General features: G+C 37.5%; 3 protein-coding genes across 7 annotated transcripts in view; 1 reads left to right on the top strand and 2 right to left on the bottom strand.

Annotated features, from left to right (window-relative positions):
• The first annotated feature begins 3 nt into the window (after window positions 1-3).
• On the top strand, window positions 4-5,517 carry mRRF2 (mitochondrial ribosome recycling factor 2). The gene is made up of 4 exons (XM_033343701.2): window positions 4-258; window positions 342-2,113; window positions 4,860-5,006; window positions 5,085-5,517. Exons 1-4 carry the CDS (start codon window positions 108-110, stop codon window positions 5,247-5,249), a joined length of 2,235 nt encoding a protein of 744 aa, XP_033199592.1. The 5' UTR covers window positions 4-107; the 3' UTR covers window positions 5,250-5,517.
• Window positions 2,117-4,101, bottom strand: LOC117161923 (uncharacterized). Of its 2 annotated transcripts, XM_076624109.1 has the most exons (4): window positions 3,879-4,101; window positions 3,645-3,794; window positions 2,584-3,298; window positions 2,370-2,518 (listed from the first exon to the last, which is right to left on the bottom strand). In XM_076624109.1, exons 1-4 carry the CDS (start codon window positions 3,999-4,001, stop codon window positions 2,502-2,504), a joined length of 1,005 nt encoding a protein of 334 aa, XP_076480224.1. In that variant the 5' UTR covers window positions 4,002-4,101; the 3' UTR covers window positions 2,370-2,501. The 2 variants fall into 2 exon arrangements, with proteins under 2 accessions (XP_033199593.1, XP_076480224.1); XM_033343702.2 differs by having other exon boundaries at window positions 2,117-3,298; window positions 3,879-4,081.
• The window catches only part of kay (transcription factor kayak), a 35,110-nt gene continuing 22,754 nt past the window's right edge, over window positions 5,496-17,851 (bottom strand). For 3 of the 4 annotated variants that reach the window (XM_076624111.1, XM_076624112.1, XM_076624110.1), the window contains exons 2-3: window positions 8,041-8,481; window positions 5,496-7,453 (exon numbers count right to left, since the gene is read on the bottom strand). In XM_076624111.1, coding sequence (XP_076480226.1) covers window positions 6,857-7,453; window positions 8,041-8,481 — 1,038 coding nt within the window. In that variant the 3' untranslated portion in view covers window positions 5,496-6,856. Of the gene's footprint in view, window positions 7,454-8,040; window positions 8,482-15,678; window positions 16,162-17,851 lie in introns of those variants that run through there. The other variant, XM_033343705.2, reaches the window with a different exon arrangement.

Below are 17,851 nucleotides of genomic sequence, written 5' to 3'. Positions count from 1 at the left end.
TAGTTTTATTTTCAATATCTAAATAAATCCCAAAATCATAATAATTCTCCACGTGATTCTACTTTGCCCTTAATTTCGAATGTACAAAAACGTGTAGGTTAGAAATCATGTTTACATCTTGGCTAATAAAACGCCCATGGTGTAACAAGTTTCAAAAAAGATATGTATCAAAAGGCACAACAATCGTAAAGAATGAACATGGAGAACAGGAAATCACGAAAATTCGAAACATCGGAATTTTGGCACACATCGATGCTGGTTCGTGTGTGATACGCTTTTTATAGATAACCTATAAAAATCTCTATTTTAATGAATTTACAATACTGACGATTGTTTTTCAGGCAAAACCACTACCACAGAAAGAATGTTATACTATTCTGGTCTCATTAAACATATGGGAGAGGTTCACCATGGGAATACGGTAACAGATTATATGGATCAAGAACGTCAGCGCGGTATAACCATTACTTCTGCAGCAGTGACATTTCAATGGAAAAACTACCGTATTAATTTAATCGACACTCCAGGACACATTGACTTCACTATGGAAGTGGAGCAAACCTTAAAAGTATTAGATGGAGCAGTAGTCATATTAGATGGAAGTGCAGGTGTTGAAGCTCAGACATTAACAGTCTGCAGACAAGCTGACAGATATGATATTCCTAGAATTATTTATGTAAATAAGATGGACAGGGCAGATGCTAATTTTGACAGTAGTTTAAAATCTATTGAATCCAAGTTAGACACAGAAGTATTACCGACGCAATTTCCAATTAAAGAGAAAGGAAATTTAGAAGGAATTGTGGATGTTATTACTTTAGAAAAATTGATCTTTTCAAAGAAAGATATGGGTATGAAATATTCCAGAGTAAAATTATCTGAGAATGAAGATACAACTTTATGGGAAATGGCAAGTGAGAAACGTAGAAGCTTAACAGATAAATTATCCAACATGGATGATGAATTAGCTAACATAATAATAGAACAGGAATCTTTGGATGCAGTAACTCCACAAATGTTAATTGATTCCTTGCACAGATCAACTATTAGTAGAAAAGGTGTTCCTGTGCTCTTAGGTAGTTCTTATAAAAATATTGGAGTTCAACCTTTAATGGACGGTGTTCTCTTGTATTTACCATCACCCAATAAAACTAAATCTTCTGCGTATTACCGTTGTTTTGATGACAAACTTTGCGCCAGGGCATTTAAAGTCGTCCACGATAAGCAAAAAGGACCAATTACATTTTTTCGAATTTATAGCGGCAGCGTAGAAAAAGGCATGAAGCTATATAACGTCCGCAAAGAAGAAAAGGAACTCGTAGGAAAATTGTATATCGCGTATGCTGACGAGTACCAAGAAATACCGAAGATCACACGTGGCAATATTGCAGCCATAACGGGATTAAAAAGTACAACAGCTGGAGATTTAGTAACGACCGATCGAACAACGACAGAACAAGCAAAGAAGAAACTAAGGGCAGAGAAAGGTGTTGCACTGGAAGATGTAGAGAAAGTATTTGACAACAATATTAAGACGTTAGAGCCAGTCTTTTTTTGTTCAGTTGAGGCGCCATCGTTATCTACGCAAACACTTTTAGAGAAGGCTCTTCAGGAACTCGAAAGAGAAGACCCAAGTTTAAGAGTAACTCAAAATGAAGAAACAGGTCAGATCGTGCTTGGAGGAATGGGTGAACTGCATTTAGAAATTATCAAAGAAAGAATTAGAACCGAATATAAGGTCGATGCTGATTTAGGTCCTTTGCAAATCTCCTATAGAGAAACTATAAAGGAACCTATTTTAGATACCTTTTCGACTGAATATAAGATAGGAAGCGCTAATCTAAAAATTACAATAATCATGTCGTTGATACCGAACTACCAAGAAAAGGAGACTTTATTATTAGATAAATCACAGAATTATGGTGATAGCTTAAATGCTATACCGGCACATATAATGAAGGCAGTGAGGAATGGTGTTAAATTAGTTCTTTTACACGGGCCAAAATTAAGTTATCCGGTCGTAAATATGGGCGTTAAATTGCATAGTTTAGAATATGGATCTGGTACCACGCCATCGTTAATCAGTGCTGCTGTTTCACAGTGTACTCGACAGGTAAAAGTATTCTTATGATTTTTATTTTTCTTACGTACATATAAGACACAATAAAGGAAATAATCTAAGTTGTGAATGGCGGGAGAACATAATAGGGTACATAAAATAGAAGCTTTGGTACTCTATCGCCATTTCTGAGTCTACCTATAGGAGTACCAACCATAAACGGAAGAAACAACATTCTATTTCTATTAAATTATTTAATATTACATTAATTGTCAATTAATTGATAACCGTATCGCTTTCGTTACGTTTAATCACCTCAGTGCTTTTTTTCGGCAACCCTAAAGTTCTTTCCTTCGCAGATTTTAATTCCGACAATAGAAGCAGAGATTTCGGTTTACGTTCCAACATCGTTCTCTTTGTATTTTGTTCGGACAAACCGTTGTTAGGCAATGATTCTTCCTGAGGAAAAAAGTATCTGTGTTTCCAATTATCCCGTATAATTTTTAGAACATTAGTCTCTTTACGTTTGTCCTCGTTGCATATATAGGTCTCCGTAAACGTCCGAAGAACGCCGATTTTCTTCAATGTATCTTCAGATATACCAATGTTGAAGGATTTCTGTTTTGAGGTTAAGGTTGGAAAAGCATACGGTTTCAATGTAGTGTTCTGTTTTAATTCTAAGACACGTGGAGGTTTCGTGGACTGCCTGTCAAAAAATTCATTAATTATTATGTCTGTTTTAATCTGTAAATTTCTCAGAAAATCCTCGTCAGTTATTTTCCGTAGATTAGAATTCTTTGCACTACTAGTTTCTCCGCTACTTAAATTATCAGCACTGAAGTGCTTTGAGATCTTGATGTTGTTGTTTCCTTTGACTCGATTCTTTGTTCTTTTTGAGTTAGTTTGAGTAGATCTTTCTACGCTTCTTATGCCCCACTTCAACATATAAGAATCCAAGAACTTGTGATATAATTTAGGGCAAATTTCTTGGTCTTCGTAGTGCTTATCTATAAAGTATACTCTGCGCAAACGACAATTACCGCAAATTTGAATCCTCTGAGTTATAGCGTATTGTTGCTTGAAGGCAGTTTGCGTTAGACTCGATAGGTCCAGTTCTAATTTATTCCAACCGGTCTCAAATTTTACTTTGACGCGACAAATGACACCCTTGGAGTTTTGTTTTTCTGACTCCGCGTTCGTAAATTGAAAATGATGCTGGCAATTTTGGTTATCTGCCACCTGGTTTAATGCATAAGCTTTTGTATCAACAGATATTATGTTATAGGTTATTCACTATTCTGTTTAGACAACTTTTAATTTTTATTTGCCAAATTAAATTAACCCTTTATGGGGTTATATCAAATTACAGTAGAGAATTTACTTGTATTAATTCGATATACATATGTTAATGTAGACACCTGATTACAAAAACATCTTTAAAAAATTAATTATTAAAATACTAGTCGAGATAAAATATTGAGTGTTGTTCGGACCACAAAAGAATTGACTATTTATTAGTATTAGAAGAAGTTTATGAAAGATTTGTCGTTAATATGAGATTATACTCAGAATATTCCACAATTACCTGCACTTGCAGACGACAATGGAGATTTAGGTTCTTTATAACCACAACTAAAACTGGTAATTCGATATTCAGGAATTGGGAGGAATCAGAGGGACAAATGATGGAGGTGCCATATCCATGGGGTTGTTCAAAGTCCTGTATCTCGATAACCTGTGCATCATTTACCATAAAATTAACTTAAAATTCAATGCTCAACTAAATAAATCTGAATGATGTTCATTGAACGTAACCTACATTTTCTAATAAATCTGAATCTAAGATTTTACGAATACGACCCGATTGAGATTGCTGCTTGCTCCAATACTCTAAGGGTTTGTCACTGATACTATACAAGAGAGACACATATCCATCAACCATGAAATTACGAAATTATTTCACGAAAATGTGAAGTATTTATGTGACTTTGTTACTTTAGGATTTACATCTTTCCGTTCGTTTGTTTTCTTGCAGCGTATTTCAATATAATGGCTGTTCATTTGGAATTATGTTTTTTTTTTTTAAGCTGACGCAGTTGATAAAGAGAACAATCGTTTGAGATATTTCTAGCGTTGACAATAGAAATAATGATTGCATTAACGATAGAAACAAGGATTTTCTGGCCAAGTGAAAAAATATGGCATTAAATTTGATAAGGATAGCTTAAAAAGAGGGAGCAATAGAATAAACAATATCTTTTATTGGAAGAATAATTCATTGAAAAAATACGAAATATTTTCTGTAGCGAAGCTTAATTAAGTCACTGTTATTTTTAATTATTTGGAATTTAATTATATTGATGTATTGATGTATTGGAAACTATACTATAACTATATTGGAAAGTAGCTATATATATTGAGATAAGTGACTTATAAAATATTTACAAATATAAGTAATGTATAAGTAATCTATAAAAATAATTCCGACTAAAAATAACCAGATCCCCTAGAAAATGTTTTGCAACATCTTTAACGTTTACAACCTGAGTTCTAGATTTTTTGATTGCTTAACAATTTCTGATTTGTCAAAGACTCTCAGATGCTTGAAATAATTTAAGTACATCTCTTGAACATTCCCTGGAGCCTTTATATTACTTAGAGCTCTTAAATTCCTCCTTGAATGGCTTGAAATACTTTAAAATCTTTCTAAATCTTCCTCTGAAACTGTTAAATTACTCACGACCCTTACCTTTTTAAAAGCTCTTTCCTATTTACTTATCGTTCTCTATATGTATTTCAGTTGATGAAGGATGTTGGAGTTACACTTCTAGAACCTGTAATGCGAGTCGAAATTGTGGTGCCTGAGGAATATTTAAGCGTCATCATGAAAGACCTGCCGAAAAGACGTGCAGAAGTAAAATATATCGATACCTATAGACAAAACAAGGTAATGTATTTTTTCCCCTTTAAGGCAATAGTAAAATTGAGGTTAGAGAGACTAATGTAACTTAAATGATGAAAACAGGTGGTCCACTGCCTTATTCCATTAGTCGAGTTACTAGGATACTCAAAAGCAGTAAGAATAATCTCATCAGGGCATGCAACGTTCTCGTTAGAATTTGACCATTACGAAGTAATGGACTCGATGCACGAAGCAGAAGCGATTAAAAGAGTTACTGGATTCTATTAGAAAATTTAAAAAATTCTATTAGAAAAACGTGAAATGAAAAAGGTATCTTTCTCGGCATACAATATGCAATATTATTTATACCAAATATCTGTTGTATTTTAAGATATTAGTGATTTAATTGTACAAAGATAGAAATTAAATCGCTATAAAAATTATTTTCAACTTACTTAAGGATTAAGATCAGGGTTTACGAGAAAAGAGCAGTCGTATGTGACTTCTATGTCTAAAGTGAAGTAAACAGTATGATACACAAAAATTAAAACACTTTGTTATTATTCTTGGACAAAATTACATATTCGATCGTTCCTTTATTCGTTCGCTCTAATCAAAATATATTGCAGCATTTACCGGTGATGCGTTACAATCATCTTTTCTTATTTACGATCATCTATCGCGGCCGCCGATCACGTGACTGAAATCGAGCAGCTCGTAAAACGATTTCTTTCTCTAAGAATACGTATATACACATGCGTAGTTCTATATAATAACAAAAAAAAAGGAAAGAAAACAATAAAGAACAAAGTAATAGAAAGAAAAAAGTCTTATCGAAATAACACCGGCCAGCCTCGTAAACAGCAGCCGCGCATAAATATATTAATATTGCTTAAAGATCATGCAAAAATGTCATACATAGTAAAATATATGTATGTATATATATTATATGTATGGAGGGATTACATTTATAGGGTGAAAGATTTGCAAACACGTCAGTTGCACATAAAAATGTTCCGTTAATACGCGTAACCGCAAGTGGTTTCGATGCGGTTTTTATTTATCGTAAATACGAGGCACATAACATTCACCAAATTTTCAATAAAAAATATATACGTGTATACGTATATACACATACATCATTTCGTCATCAATTCGCTAGTTCGTTAGCCTTGAATTGTGCTATATACACATGATGTGAAAAATCATGAGCGCAATCAAAGATGGCCATCGTATACGCGTCCTCCTTAATCTACATAATGGTTTTGAGCGCTAAAATCGAACGTTTTAAATTCCTAAACAACGCTATACCTCTTCGGTCGATGTTACGTAATTGGTAAAAAATGAAATTTTTCGCCGGGGTACGACGAAAATCTCTTACAAGGAAAAAAAAAACAGAAAAAGAAATTGTTGCAATATTACGATGCATGGTTTGCACAATCCTAATTCGTCTGTGTAAAAACGTTCGCAAAAGTTAAATACAATTACGTATAATATACAATATTATATATCACTAGACACTCTCGCGTGTCAATTAAATGATGCAAAAACATACTTTGCTTCTTCTTCCAAAAGTTCACGCGGTTTAATGCGTTCTTAAAGCGCTACTAACAAGGAAAATCTCATTCTTTTCCTTCTTCCTTTTTTATTCTTTTTCCTTTTTATTAGCCTCAAAGACAATTTTACCAAAGTTCTTACAGAGATGGAAATGTGTTCGACAAGCTTATTTTACGATGCGTGAATCCATAACAGAAACGCAAATACTGAATTTCACGATGTGTGGTTCTAGCAGAAAATCTTCTTTGTATAAAAATTACCAGAATCTCACATCATTTTATAAAATCATCTCATTCGGGATCATCCTCGTTCGATCCGTAATCGAGGTCGTCTTGGCGTCACAAACTCACTAGCTTCGGTGGATTTGCATCCGGAGAGCTGAGATCGACGGCGGACAGGTTGTTTCTTTGCTGCGTCGAGCAAGAAGGTATCAATGGTGTTGAAACTGGAGTAAGGCCGGTCCCGCCTTCCATCAACGACTCGAAATTAAACGCTATGCCGCTAGTTGGCGTAGTGATTGGCATCCCCGCTACGTCCAATGATGGTTTCATGAATGATGGTGTTTCGACTGTCTTAAATGTAAGCGTGTTCGGCCTTTCTTTTGGTTCGCTGAAGATCGACAGGGAATTTGGTCGATTGTTATTGTCGAAGCCAACCGGCAAAGAATTCGGTCTATTCGGTCTCGTTGCGACGTTCACCGACTCGCGCTTTGTGCTTTCAGCTGCGGCGGCTGCAGCTGCAGCCGCAGCGGCGAATTGATCCTCCGTCGGAAGCTCTGGTTTTATCACGGGTTTCACATCCGGAGGAGATGCTGAACGAAGTCGACAGACCGCTCTGTGAGCTTCTAGGATGAATTCCAGTTCGTCCTTCGCCTGCTGTAGCTGCTGAATCTCTTCTTGCAAGCTTTGTTTCTTCTGCTCCAAACCCTCAGTCTCCTGTCAAATGAATTAGTCGTGTTTAATTCGTGTTTCATTTTTTCAACTTAATATTTGAATTACATTAGCACATACAGTGTACATTATAGTCTATCTTGCACATATGAACTTTTATTTCAAGCCACTGATACTTCCAATCCACGTAAAACAAGTGACAATGTATGCCACCGATTGTACACACGTACATATCTTGAATTAAGAATTGTACAAAAACAGTGGAGCAGTCAATAAATTAATATTCCACGTTAGAATATTTCTTTCTTTCATTAGGAAATCTAATTACAGAAAAAACAGCAATTGTAATTTCGCAAATATGGAATGGAATGATATGATAACCTTGCTGTTCTCTTCCCTTCCTCGTATTTGCATCTCTTCAGATATCTTCTGAAGATATCTATCTATCTTAAAATATATATTTTTTATTCATGAAATTCACAAAAGGCAGTAAGATTACTATCTTTGAATTCAATACTGAAATCAATTACTTATAAAGTATCTATATTTTAACAATATCTATTGAGATATAACATTTATTTCAGAGGGGAACAGCAGGATTAAATTCAGAATAGATTTCATCAATTACATACTTCTAACAGGGCATTGGTATGATCCATTCTCCGCTTGCGACATCTAGCTGCTGCCATCTTATTTCTTTCTCTGCGGATCTGTCTTCGCTCCTCCTCCTCGGGGGTCATCCCGATCGTTCTGGTAGGCCTTCTGCCACCCATATTGCGTCTGGTTGGCTGTTGTGGCTGTGTCTGTTGACTGTCCACGAGGGTGGTATTGGCGGCCACAGGGGCGGCAACGGTGGTGGTAACAACGTGATGCGCCGCCGTGTTTTGCGTTTGTGCCGGCGTCGGTTGCGAAGGTTCCACCAACGGTGGCACGAACCCTGCTTCGCGACTGTGCGACGCTGACTCGCTGGTCAGCTCTAGAAATGTTTGCTCGATGCTCCGGAGCGTCGTTGGCGTCAACGTCGGTGTCGTCCGCGTCGGCACTCCACTGTGTAGTCCGTCCAGAGAAACAAGCTGCAACAATAAAAGATTTCAACACATTAATTTGATGTCACATGATTATTATTTTAATTCAAAGTACATGCTTTTCAAATATTTTCTCAGTGGATAAAACAGTGCAACGATTTCTTTCTGGCTGTATTTTTATTTAATTATTAAAGAGAATACATGACTGACACCTTAATTAGAAGCTAGAGTAAAAAGTAGTTTAAACTTTCGTTATTATTACGGCGTTTGAGCTATCCTCAGTATATTTCAATATTTGTTGCACCAAAAATAGCACTACGTTTGCCTAAACCGCAGAAAAATATGCTTATTAACTACAGTTTAAACATTAGTCCTCGTTATTGTGTAGAATCAGCATAAAACGTGTAAAAATAACGACTAATGTAATATATTGGTTTTCAGTGACGGCAATGATAGCACACGTATACACACATATATACATACACGAGTTTAGGTGAGAGACGAGCGACTGGTGCGCAACTCGATGACCATGCAACACAGAGCATAAAACGCGAGTTTGCCAGGTGCGGATAGATAACAAAACAGTTAGGAAACCGATGTTTTTCGTCTGCGGAACGCGATTGCCTTTCAAACGAATTGCGCGTTAGATCACCGCTCGTTTATTGCTCGGCGAGATATAAAAGAAGTTCGTCGGTCATATTATCGACGAAGTGCTGTTAGGCAATGAAACCGATTCCAATAACCGCTTTCGTTCCATGGAAAAAGAGGGCGTTGCGCAATAACCGTAAGAAGAAAAAGGGAGAAGGAAAAATACGGGGAGAACGAAGGAACGGTAACGGAAAGGTACGCGATATGTACTTCCATCAACGTTATCATTTCTCGCTTTTCGCTTTGATATCGCGAACCAACGTTAATGCAACGAGATGTTTCAGATAAAAATATCCGTGATCCAATAGTCGATAAGCTATCGGCGCGAACTAGATCGCATCTGGGGGCTGCTCGTTTCAAGGTACGAAAGTACACATGTTTATCGTTCGGTATCATCATCGCTAAAATTACAACGAATTATCGCGATGTTCCTAATAATTATCCACCACGATCGGTCTCCTCCCTTCTCTATAATCTTCGGTTTTGAATTCTATTTACATGTTCCGATGTTGGTTACCTTGCGTTCGAAAATAGCAGTGGCGGGCCTTTTAAAAGTTACATCGATTTAATGGCCTTACGTGATAGTCAACCGTAATTTTAATACGACTCTCGTAACATACGATATTAACAATAGGTGATGTTAATCTCTCGGCATTAAGTATGAACACGTGCACAGAATACGTTATGAATGTATATGTGTGTGTGTGTGTGTGGTATAGTATCGTCTGGGGGGTACTATCGACGAGAACGCGCCACCTGTCGTGTCGTCTGTTCTTCCGTCCACGCGATGAAATCGAAACCATTGATTTAGCTATCGAAAAATCAATTGGTTTATTCCGTGACACGAACCAAAACAGTCGCCCGCGGAAACAATTGGTCGACTGGATGGATTTCATCGACGTTATAAAAGTGTGTATGTCTCCAACTACGGACGATATTAATGACTTGGCTCGAATCGCAGCTCACGTAGCGACAACCTCGCGTTCGCCATCGCGTCGACCAATCGGCAGACGGGGACACGCGCGCGACGTATTATACCCGACGCACACGTTTCCCAGAAAGCACAAAAGGACGCAGGAAGGAGAAGAATCGCGACCTTCAGTCTCATAAGGAGACGAGAGACAACGACACCAAACAGCCGAGGTCTATCATTTCTAAAATTACGAGCCGTACTGATCGTTAACGAAGGCCGATTCGCGCGGGATAGATAGCGCACGTCAGAGGAATTGAACGTTTCCCAGAGTTCAAGCATCATTGCACAGGAATTGCACATCGAGATTCTTCAAATGGAAAGATCGTGATAGATCATCGATGACATCTCGCGTCTAATCTCGTAATTAACTCAATGTCGTGCTCCTCCACGTTTTATCTCTCATTCTTTTTTGCTTCTCGCTAGGTAAAGCAAAAAGAAGTTCGCTGAACTTTAAAAACAGGTTATAAAAGTTCAAGTTACAACGGTGTCATCTTTTAAGTGACATTACCAACGTGATACGTTTCTACGTTAATTTCCACAGTTGAACAACCTTTTGGCGTTAATAGAAATAAGAACCAAGATCACTAACCTTGCACCTATCTATATAGCTTTCGAAATGTATATGTATTCTAAATTGTGTGCTATTGTCTATCAGTTCATTAACACTTGTCAAAATGCAAATATGCTTTGTGAATCATATTTGAAGAAGCTGGCTTAGAACTCCTCCACTTTTGCGTGAGAATTTATTATGCATGTATTTATAACATGATTACGATTCATAATCGCGGGGCTACCACGCTGCCGCGTGTGTCATCGCTAAAATTACTTAGCATACCAACGGGTAGCGACTTTAACAGAAGAGTAATCACCCACCCACAAGATTCACCCACCTATCCGCTCCCTGTTCGCGCGTAAACTTGTGGAATGCTCGGAGCGATAAACTTAGGCGTTACAAAATCGTTTTCGCGCGTCACACTGTTCTGGAATTTCAGTTTTCAGATACTATTCCTTTATATATCTACGAAAACCACGTTTTTTCATAGATTTTAAAACCATTCTTTTATTCACAAATTGGATAATCTTCTAAATTTCTTCTTTGAATATTCTTCCGTTATTTTATGTATAAAAAGTTAGGTTAGACGGGGTTAATTCATCGTCTCGACCTTCGTACGAGTTTGTAATTTGCTGTAAGCTGTGGCTGATGCGTGCATGCGCATAAATCAGACGATATATGCACTTGGAAGCTGTCACGTATACATACGTACTCTGTATGATTTTTCGATTTGGCACGATCTGAAATTTACAGCCCTGACCATTTTGAGAAAAAGCAGTTCCGTTATAAACTGTAGTTATTGAAAGCTTGATAAATTTAGAGGGATTTACCAGCGTGAAAATTTATCAGTCGTTATTTACTTCTTATAAGCTATAACTGTGGTTTTTTTTTATCAGATTGAAAAAAAGATACAAAGGTGTGGCCCTTATCGTGTCACACTTACCCTTTAAAGAAAAGAAAAGGAAACCGATATACTCGATTTCGTTTATCTAGGAAACACAAAAAGCGACATCCATTTGTTTGCACTGGAGGATTATCGAATTTACCATCTTAAGTCGACTTGTATTTATCCGTTGCGAAAGCGATAAAATGATTCTACAATTCTTGTTGCATTTAATTCCTATTACTTAATCATCAATTACTCATAAAAGTATTAAACATTTATGAAAATTTTGTATGACATATGACAAGATACAAGTATCATGATCACATTGACAAAGTTTGAAACAAATATGAAAATGTATATAGAAGTTACAAGATATTTGTTGTACACATACACTTATGAAATTATTTAAGCAATCAATTGTCCATTACTGAGTCCACCTTTAGCGTTAATTATATGATAACTTACTACCGCAAAATCAATTCTTATGCCATTAAATATAGAATTTTGATGGAACAAAAAGAAATGACTGCGGATATTAAAAAAAGAAAATATAAATTTGAAAAGTTGAAATTCAACGAGTGAATGAAGGTTAATAAAAGGAAATGCTTGCGCTATCAATTTTTTTAGTGGTCACGAGACTGCGATTATTACCACGGCCACGGCACATTCGTTAACCGACGGGCCGTTCACCTTACCGTGCATCGTCAGTTTGAATATGTCAGACGATATGTGGCGCTGGTGGATGAACTCTGTATCATTTTGTCAGACGTGTCTGTGCAGGTTCAAGTCAACGGCTGCCCGAAGATCGCGTCACGACATGCTTTCGATCGACAACACCGTCCATCATACTCGTGTTTATTCTACTCAAATATCTATCATAAGATGATAATAATACATACTAATATTAAAATAAATCCAAAAAGAGAAGAAAGATAAATAAAGAAATTTTTAAGAAAATTCATATAAATGTCAAACGTTTTGTTTATTAATCATTTCTTTAGGTTAGAACAAAATTATATAAAGCTATGAGAGTCCTAAGAATCGTATTTTTCATGCGGTAGTTATAGTTACTGGAATATATTGTCCCGCATTAACATGTTGCAACGGCAAAATGCATACATATATGCATTGTTTCTAGAAATAGCTGTCTACTCTCGATTCTAGTATCTACCGCATCGTGCATCGTTAATCCAATCGCGATGAGAGGTATGCAGAAACATTGATCGCTGCGTTACGTGTTTTTTTCCGCGAGGCAACAAATATTGTAATAAATCAGGCTTTCCATTTTTTACTACTGACTAGACGTTTATGGTAAATAGATAGATATTTGCTTCGCAAATTATCATCGTGTAACTACATCATAGATAGGCTTACTATACTGAAAACTAATATCCACTAATATTCAACAAGCATACATACGTATTTCACTTTGCTGCGTTCTTTTGCTTACCTACAATCCAACTGTATCCACTTGAGTAATGATAAAAAATATTACATATATGAATAAAATAAGAAAGAATGATTATCGTATTCTTTTTAAAACATTATAAATCTTTATTGTTTGTTAAAATGAGAGGAAAAATGAAACATAGAAATTCGAGAATCGCATTAGAGTTAATATGAACACAATATCTATGGAGTAAGAAATGTTTTACAAGACAATACACAATTATTGACATGCATCTCTACGAGGACAGCATTTCAATTATCGCCGAGAGATTGCGATTTTGAAATCAATCAAGCAGCAAGGTCATGCAAACGTAGCAGACGATAACAAAAAATCAAGATAGTAGAGAAACGGATATAATGGTCGGCAAATGTCAACCCCAATGACACCCTCGTAACAAAATACACAGAAATATTTGACGCAGATGCGCAATGTGGTTTTTTTTCGATGTCGCCGTTGGTATGCAGCACGTCTTCCGTTTTGTGATGTAGTTGTTCTCTCTCTCTCTCTCTCTCTCTCTTTCTCTCTCCCTCTCTCTCTCTCTCTTTTCCCGTTGTGTTCGACACCAAAGACAAGAGAGAGAAGGAGAGAGAGAGAACTCGCACGAACGCAGTGTGCTCGCGCGCGCGACATAACGTATCCGAGCAACACACACGACCACTCTTTCTATAAATAGATGCGTTTGCTGTTTTAATCTGCCCTGGGCCCGCGTTACGAGCGGACAAAGGGCGATATCAGCAACCAGAAAATCATTGCGAAACATACCGCAGTCAGATATTGGCGCAACATTTTCTTAGACAAGGAAAAGATAGTAAAATAAAGAAAAGATTAATTAGAAAGAGATAGATGATGAATCGGTGAACCACCACTGCTCTCCAGGCATTGCACATACGCGTCGTAACTTTATACCGCGGAAAATAGATTGAAACAAATTCACTTTGAATATAATGGAGCGATACAATAATTGTAATTGGATATATCAATCATTTAGTGAGGTAATGCGTAAGACTCGTATAAAATGGAACATATAAAGTAACTAACATACTGTATTGTTAAGATATGATAATTATACCATTGGAATAATATGTACATTACAGAAAATATATAAAAATTATTTACTATAATAAATTACTTTAGAAGTCTACTACAGATACAAGAAAATTTTCATGACTTAAAAAAATAGTTTATCATAATATTATAGATACTTCAGTTTCGTCAAACTTTAGGAAAATTAATAAACTGGCAAAAAATTGTCAAATACGATTTGATAAAACTATTGTTCAATGTCCGAATAGCAGATGAGAGAACTATGAATATCGGGAAACATATCTGACGGTAGTGTGTATGCGATATTGGTTAAGCTTTTAACAAGGCACTATATTCGCGCCACGTCTTGAGCATCGAGGTTACTTTTTTCAACCGGCTGTTTTTCTCAAAGACACGTGGTATAGTTTCAGCGGTTTTTACGGGTACGTAAAAATATTCATTCCGCGGTTTCATGCGCAACCTGACCATTCGTTTACGATCTGTTTGTTTCATCGAAGCCGGTGGAACTTCCAATCGTTATTGCACAATATTGCACAATCCCTGCTCGTCCGCATTGCAATAATGGCCCCACATACGTTAACAGGCAGCTCGATAGTGTGGCATTCGCGTGTCGAATAGACTTTCTCCTTCAAGTTCATCTGTCGCGACCGCCATGTTGTTTCTTTTTTCGCGCATCTCTCCTTCCTTTCCCGCGTTCGTGTTCGCGTCAGAATCGCGTTCGTGCTCGCGTCAGGACCGCGCGCGCGTGCCTCGAAAGGAACGCGATGAAACGTGGATACGTTGTTCCTCGCCAATTTACAATTCTTTCCAAATTCGAGTCGACTTCATTTGGCTCGCTCGACTCGAACCGTGCACCACAACGTGAATGAAAGACTATTTCGGAGGCCTGCCAAGTGGTGTGTTTATTTTAGACGGTTGCTTTCGAAGCCCCTCGAGGTCCTTTAGACATTAGACTGTTTTCTTCAAACAGAATGCTACTTTGTGAGAAGGAACAATGTAATCGAACGTGATCTATCCGACAACGATAGGCAGTAGACACGTTATCCGTTCAAAAGCGTATTGTACCATCTTTTAAGCGATTTTCTAAATTTAGACTCGCTGCTTTCACACGCGGCCTGACCGTTTGTGAATTAAACAGACTCTTTTTTCCCTCTATGCGGTTAAATACACGCGCTTCTCTTATCGCGACAAGTTTCTAAACAACGAGACAACTCGTATGGTTTTAAGTCTGTCACGATATATGACTTAACTAAGTACACGATTTCAATGTTTCTAGATTTTTCTCAAGCTTCCTACTTAGAGGACATGTGGACCCGAACGCGGTAGCGACTGTTTAATGCCTAGATCTATTTACTGGTGTAGGGTAGAAGATACAGCTTTAGTCGAGTATCCGTCTCTTTCAAAATAAATCTAGCAGCTGCTTCAACAAGTCTCGCTTAATGACACCGTCATTTGTTTGGTCGTAAACAAAAACAGCATATGCTTGACAGCGCTAGATAGGTTATGTGTCTATGTTAGGTTATGGTTAAAACCACACTAATCACTGTAAATCCTATATCTTAGACATTGTTACTAGTTTTTCGACGAAAAACGGTTTGCCCCCAAAACATTGAGAACAATTTTACGTCGTACAGTATGAAAGAATAAAAGTGGAAGATTTTGTAAAAATCTGCAACATGTATGGGGATTACCTGCTGATAAAGCAGTTCCTGCGCGAGGATATTAGCTATGTCGACTGGATCCATGGCGGTGGCTGCCATAGTTCGTGGTATCGGTTAATTCGTTCAGTTATTCGTTTCGTCGTCGATAGAAATAAATAAATAAAATTAATAAAAAATCACGTGAGAGGAGAAGGAAAGGGAGACGTTTTTATAGGAAATACAGGAAGCAGGGTCGAAAGGAAAGTACGAGCGAACTCGTTTTCGTGGAGGGTTAACGAAAAAGAATCTAGGGGCTTAATGTAAGAAAAAAGTAATTTCAGTCGATCGTTCGTTCGTGAGAGATCGTTTGGACGTCGGTGTGCGCCTCCCCTCCCCTCAATCTCTTTCTCCCTCTGTTCTGTTTTACACTCTCGATTCTCCTCCCTCGTACACGCTCTTCTTCTCACTTCTCGAAAGAGTTCGTCACCACTGCGTCCTCCACCGACGCCTCTCTTACACTGAGCCTGCCGATGCCGTTCTGCTCTTCGTGGCCATACGCGACGAGGAAACCTAATCTAAAAATAACCTTCGAATTTCGAGTATGTGCGCTTGACAGAAAGAGACGACGAGAAAGACAGAGCCAGACGAGAAAAAGGTGGGAGAGATTTCCGCGCCCTTCTTTAAATCTGCAACATGCTATTGATGAGCTTTCTCGTTATTTCCCGTATGTAGCTAAAGAAAAATAATTTGTCAAAAATTCAGAACGGATTAAATTAGGTTATTTTATAGATAATTTAATGAAACTATTTTCTAAGAACTTTTTTACAAACTAATTTTTTAGCCAAGACTATCAGAACTGAATGATTCGGTTGATATTGGAGTTGCCTACCAAGTTAGAGACCCGGGTTCAAATCCCCGTCGTTGGATTTTAATTTTTCCCTTTAAATATCATATTTATGTCCATAGCGTTTTATGACTCGTGAAAGTGTTCGAAGACAAGCCTTTGGTAGTTAATGCAAGTGTGTAGCCAAAGTTTATGACCGAAGAGATAAGAAAGGGGTGCCTTTACGACTTTCTCCATTGTTCCCCGCTCGCCAACAGTGACATTCTTTCGGAATCGCGTAATGGTCCGAAGTTTCCAACTTAACGCTCCTACCGATTTATCTGTAGCCACTGCGTTCCAAAAGATTTATACTAATGCGACGAAACCTTTACTAACTGCGAAAATATCAAGTATCGGCACACGCTATCTTTGAAATCGCTAATGGTCTAAGAAATTTGCATATCCCTTCTAAAAATACAAATATTCGAATTAACTTTATTTTATGAATAAAATATCATTAGTAACATACATATAGAATTAGGGTAAAATGTACTGATATATTACTGATATATAAAATTAGAATAAGGTATAATCAGTAACATAAAATTTTATCACTTTGGATACGTTACTAGGTTTGAAGTTAGTTAATGGCGTTACCAACAGACAAGTTAATACTCGCGAGCACGAAACAAATTGAAAACAGCCGTAACACCAAATACCAGCTGATACTTGAGAGCTTATTCGCAGTAGAGCAGTGGCTTTTCCCAGCATCTCCGAAATTCCCAATTGCGCGTCCGCCTGGAGGATCTTAATTAACCCGAGTTCTAAGTTTAAACACCTGTGGAGCGTCGTTTGTCGTCGACGCCGGCCTCCCCGCGATTCGTCGTCTTGGAAAGGGGCCAAGAGGTCTCTTCGTAGAATTCTCGACCCAACCGAGAAACATTCCGATCCCGAAAACTTCACGAAAATTTCGCACCAGTTGTTTCATCGAACTAATCGATTCCTCGACTTCATAATGTAATCTCTGTTAAGTAAGATTCCCCGGAATAAGCTTTTTACTCGTTATATTGGAATTGGTTGGATGCGATAGTGAAACGCATGTTTGGACGATATTATCGTTTATCGCGTGAATCGTTTCCAGGATGTGGCTTCCTTCGTATACATCGCTTCGTTAAAGATGCGTACACAGCGCCACCATAGCCGCAGCTTTTTCCTTTAGTTCTGAAAATATGTTTGTGCGCATGGTCACCTGACAAGCGTCTGGGACTACATCAACGACGATTATCATGACGATTAAAATGTCGAAATGTGAATGTATTCGTCATTTCCGTCGTGTTATTGGTGGTATTTTTCTGTAACGTTGGTGAAAATATGGCGATTAGCAGTTACTGTTTACGACAA

This window comes from Bombus vancouverensis, chromosome 14 (genome assembly GCF_051014615.1).
Source record: "Bombus vancouverensis nearcticus chromosome 14, iyBomVanc1_principal, whole genome shotgun sequence".
Lineage (NCBI taxonomy): Eukaryota > Metazoa > Arthropoda > Insecta > Hymenoptera > Apidae > Bombus > Bombus vancouverensis.
Note: the sequence above shows the minus strand (reverse complement) of the source record. Positions and strands in the feature narration are given on the sequence as shown.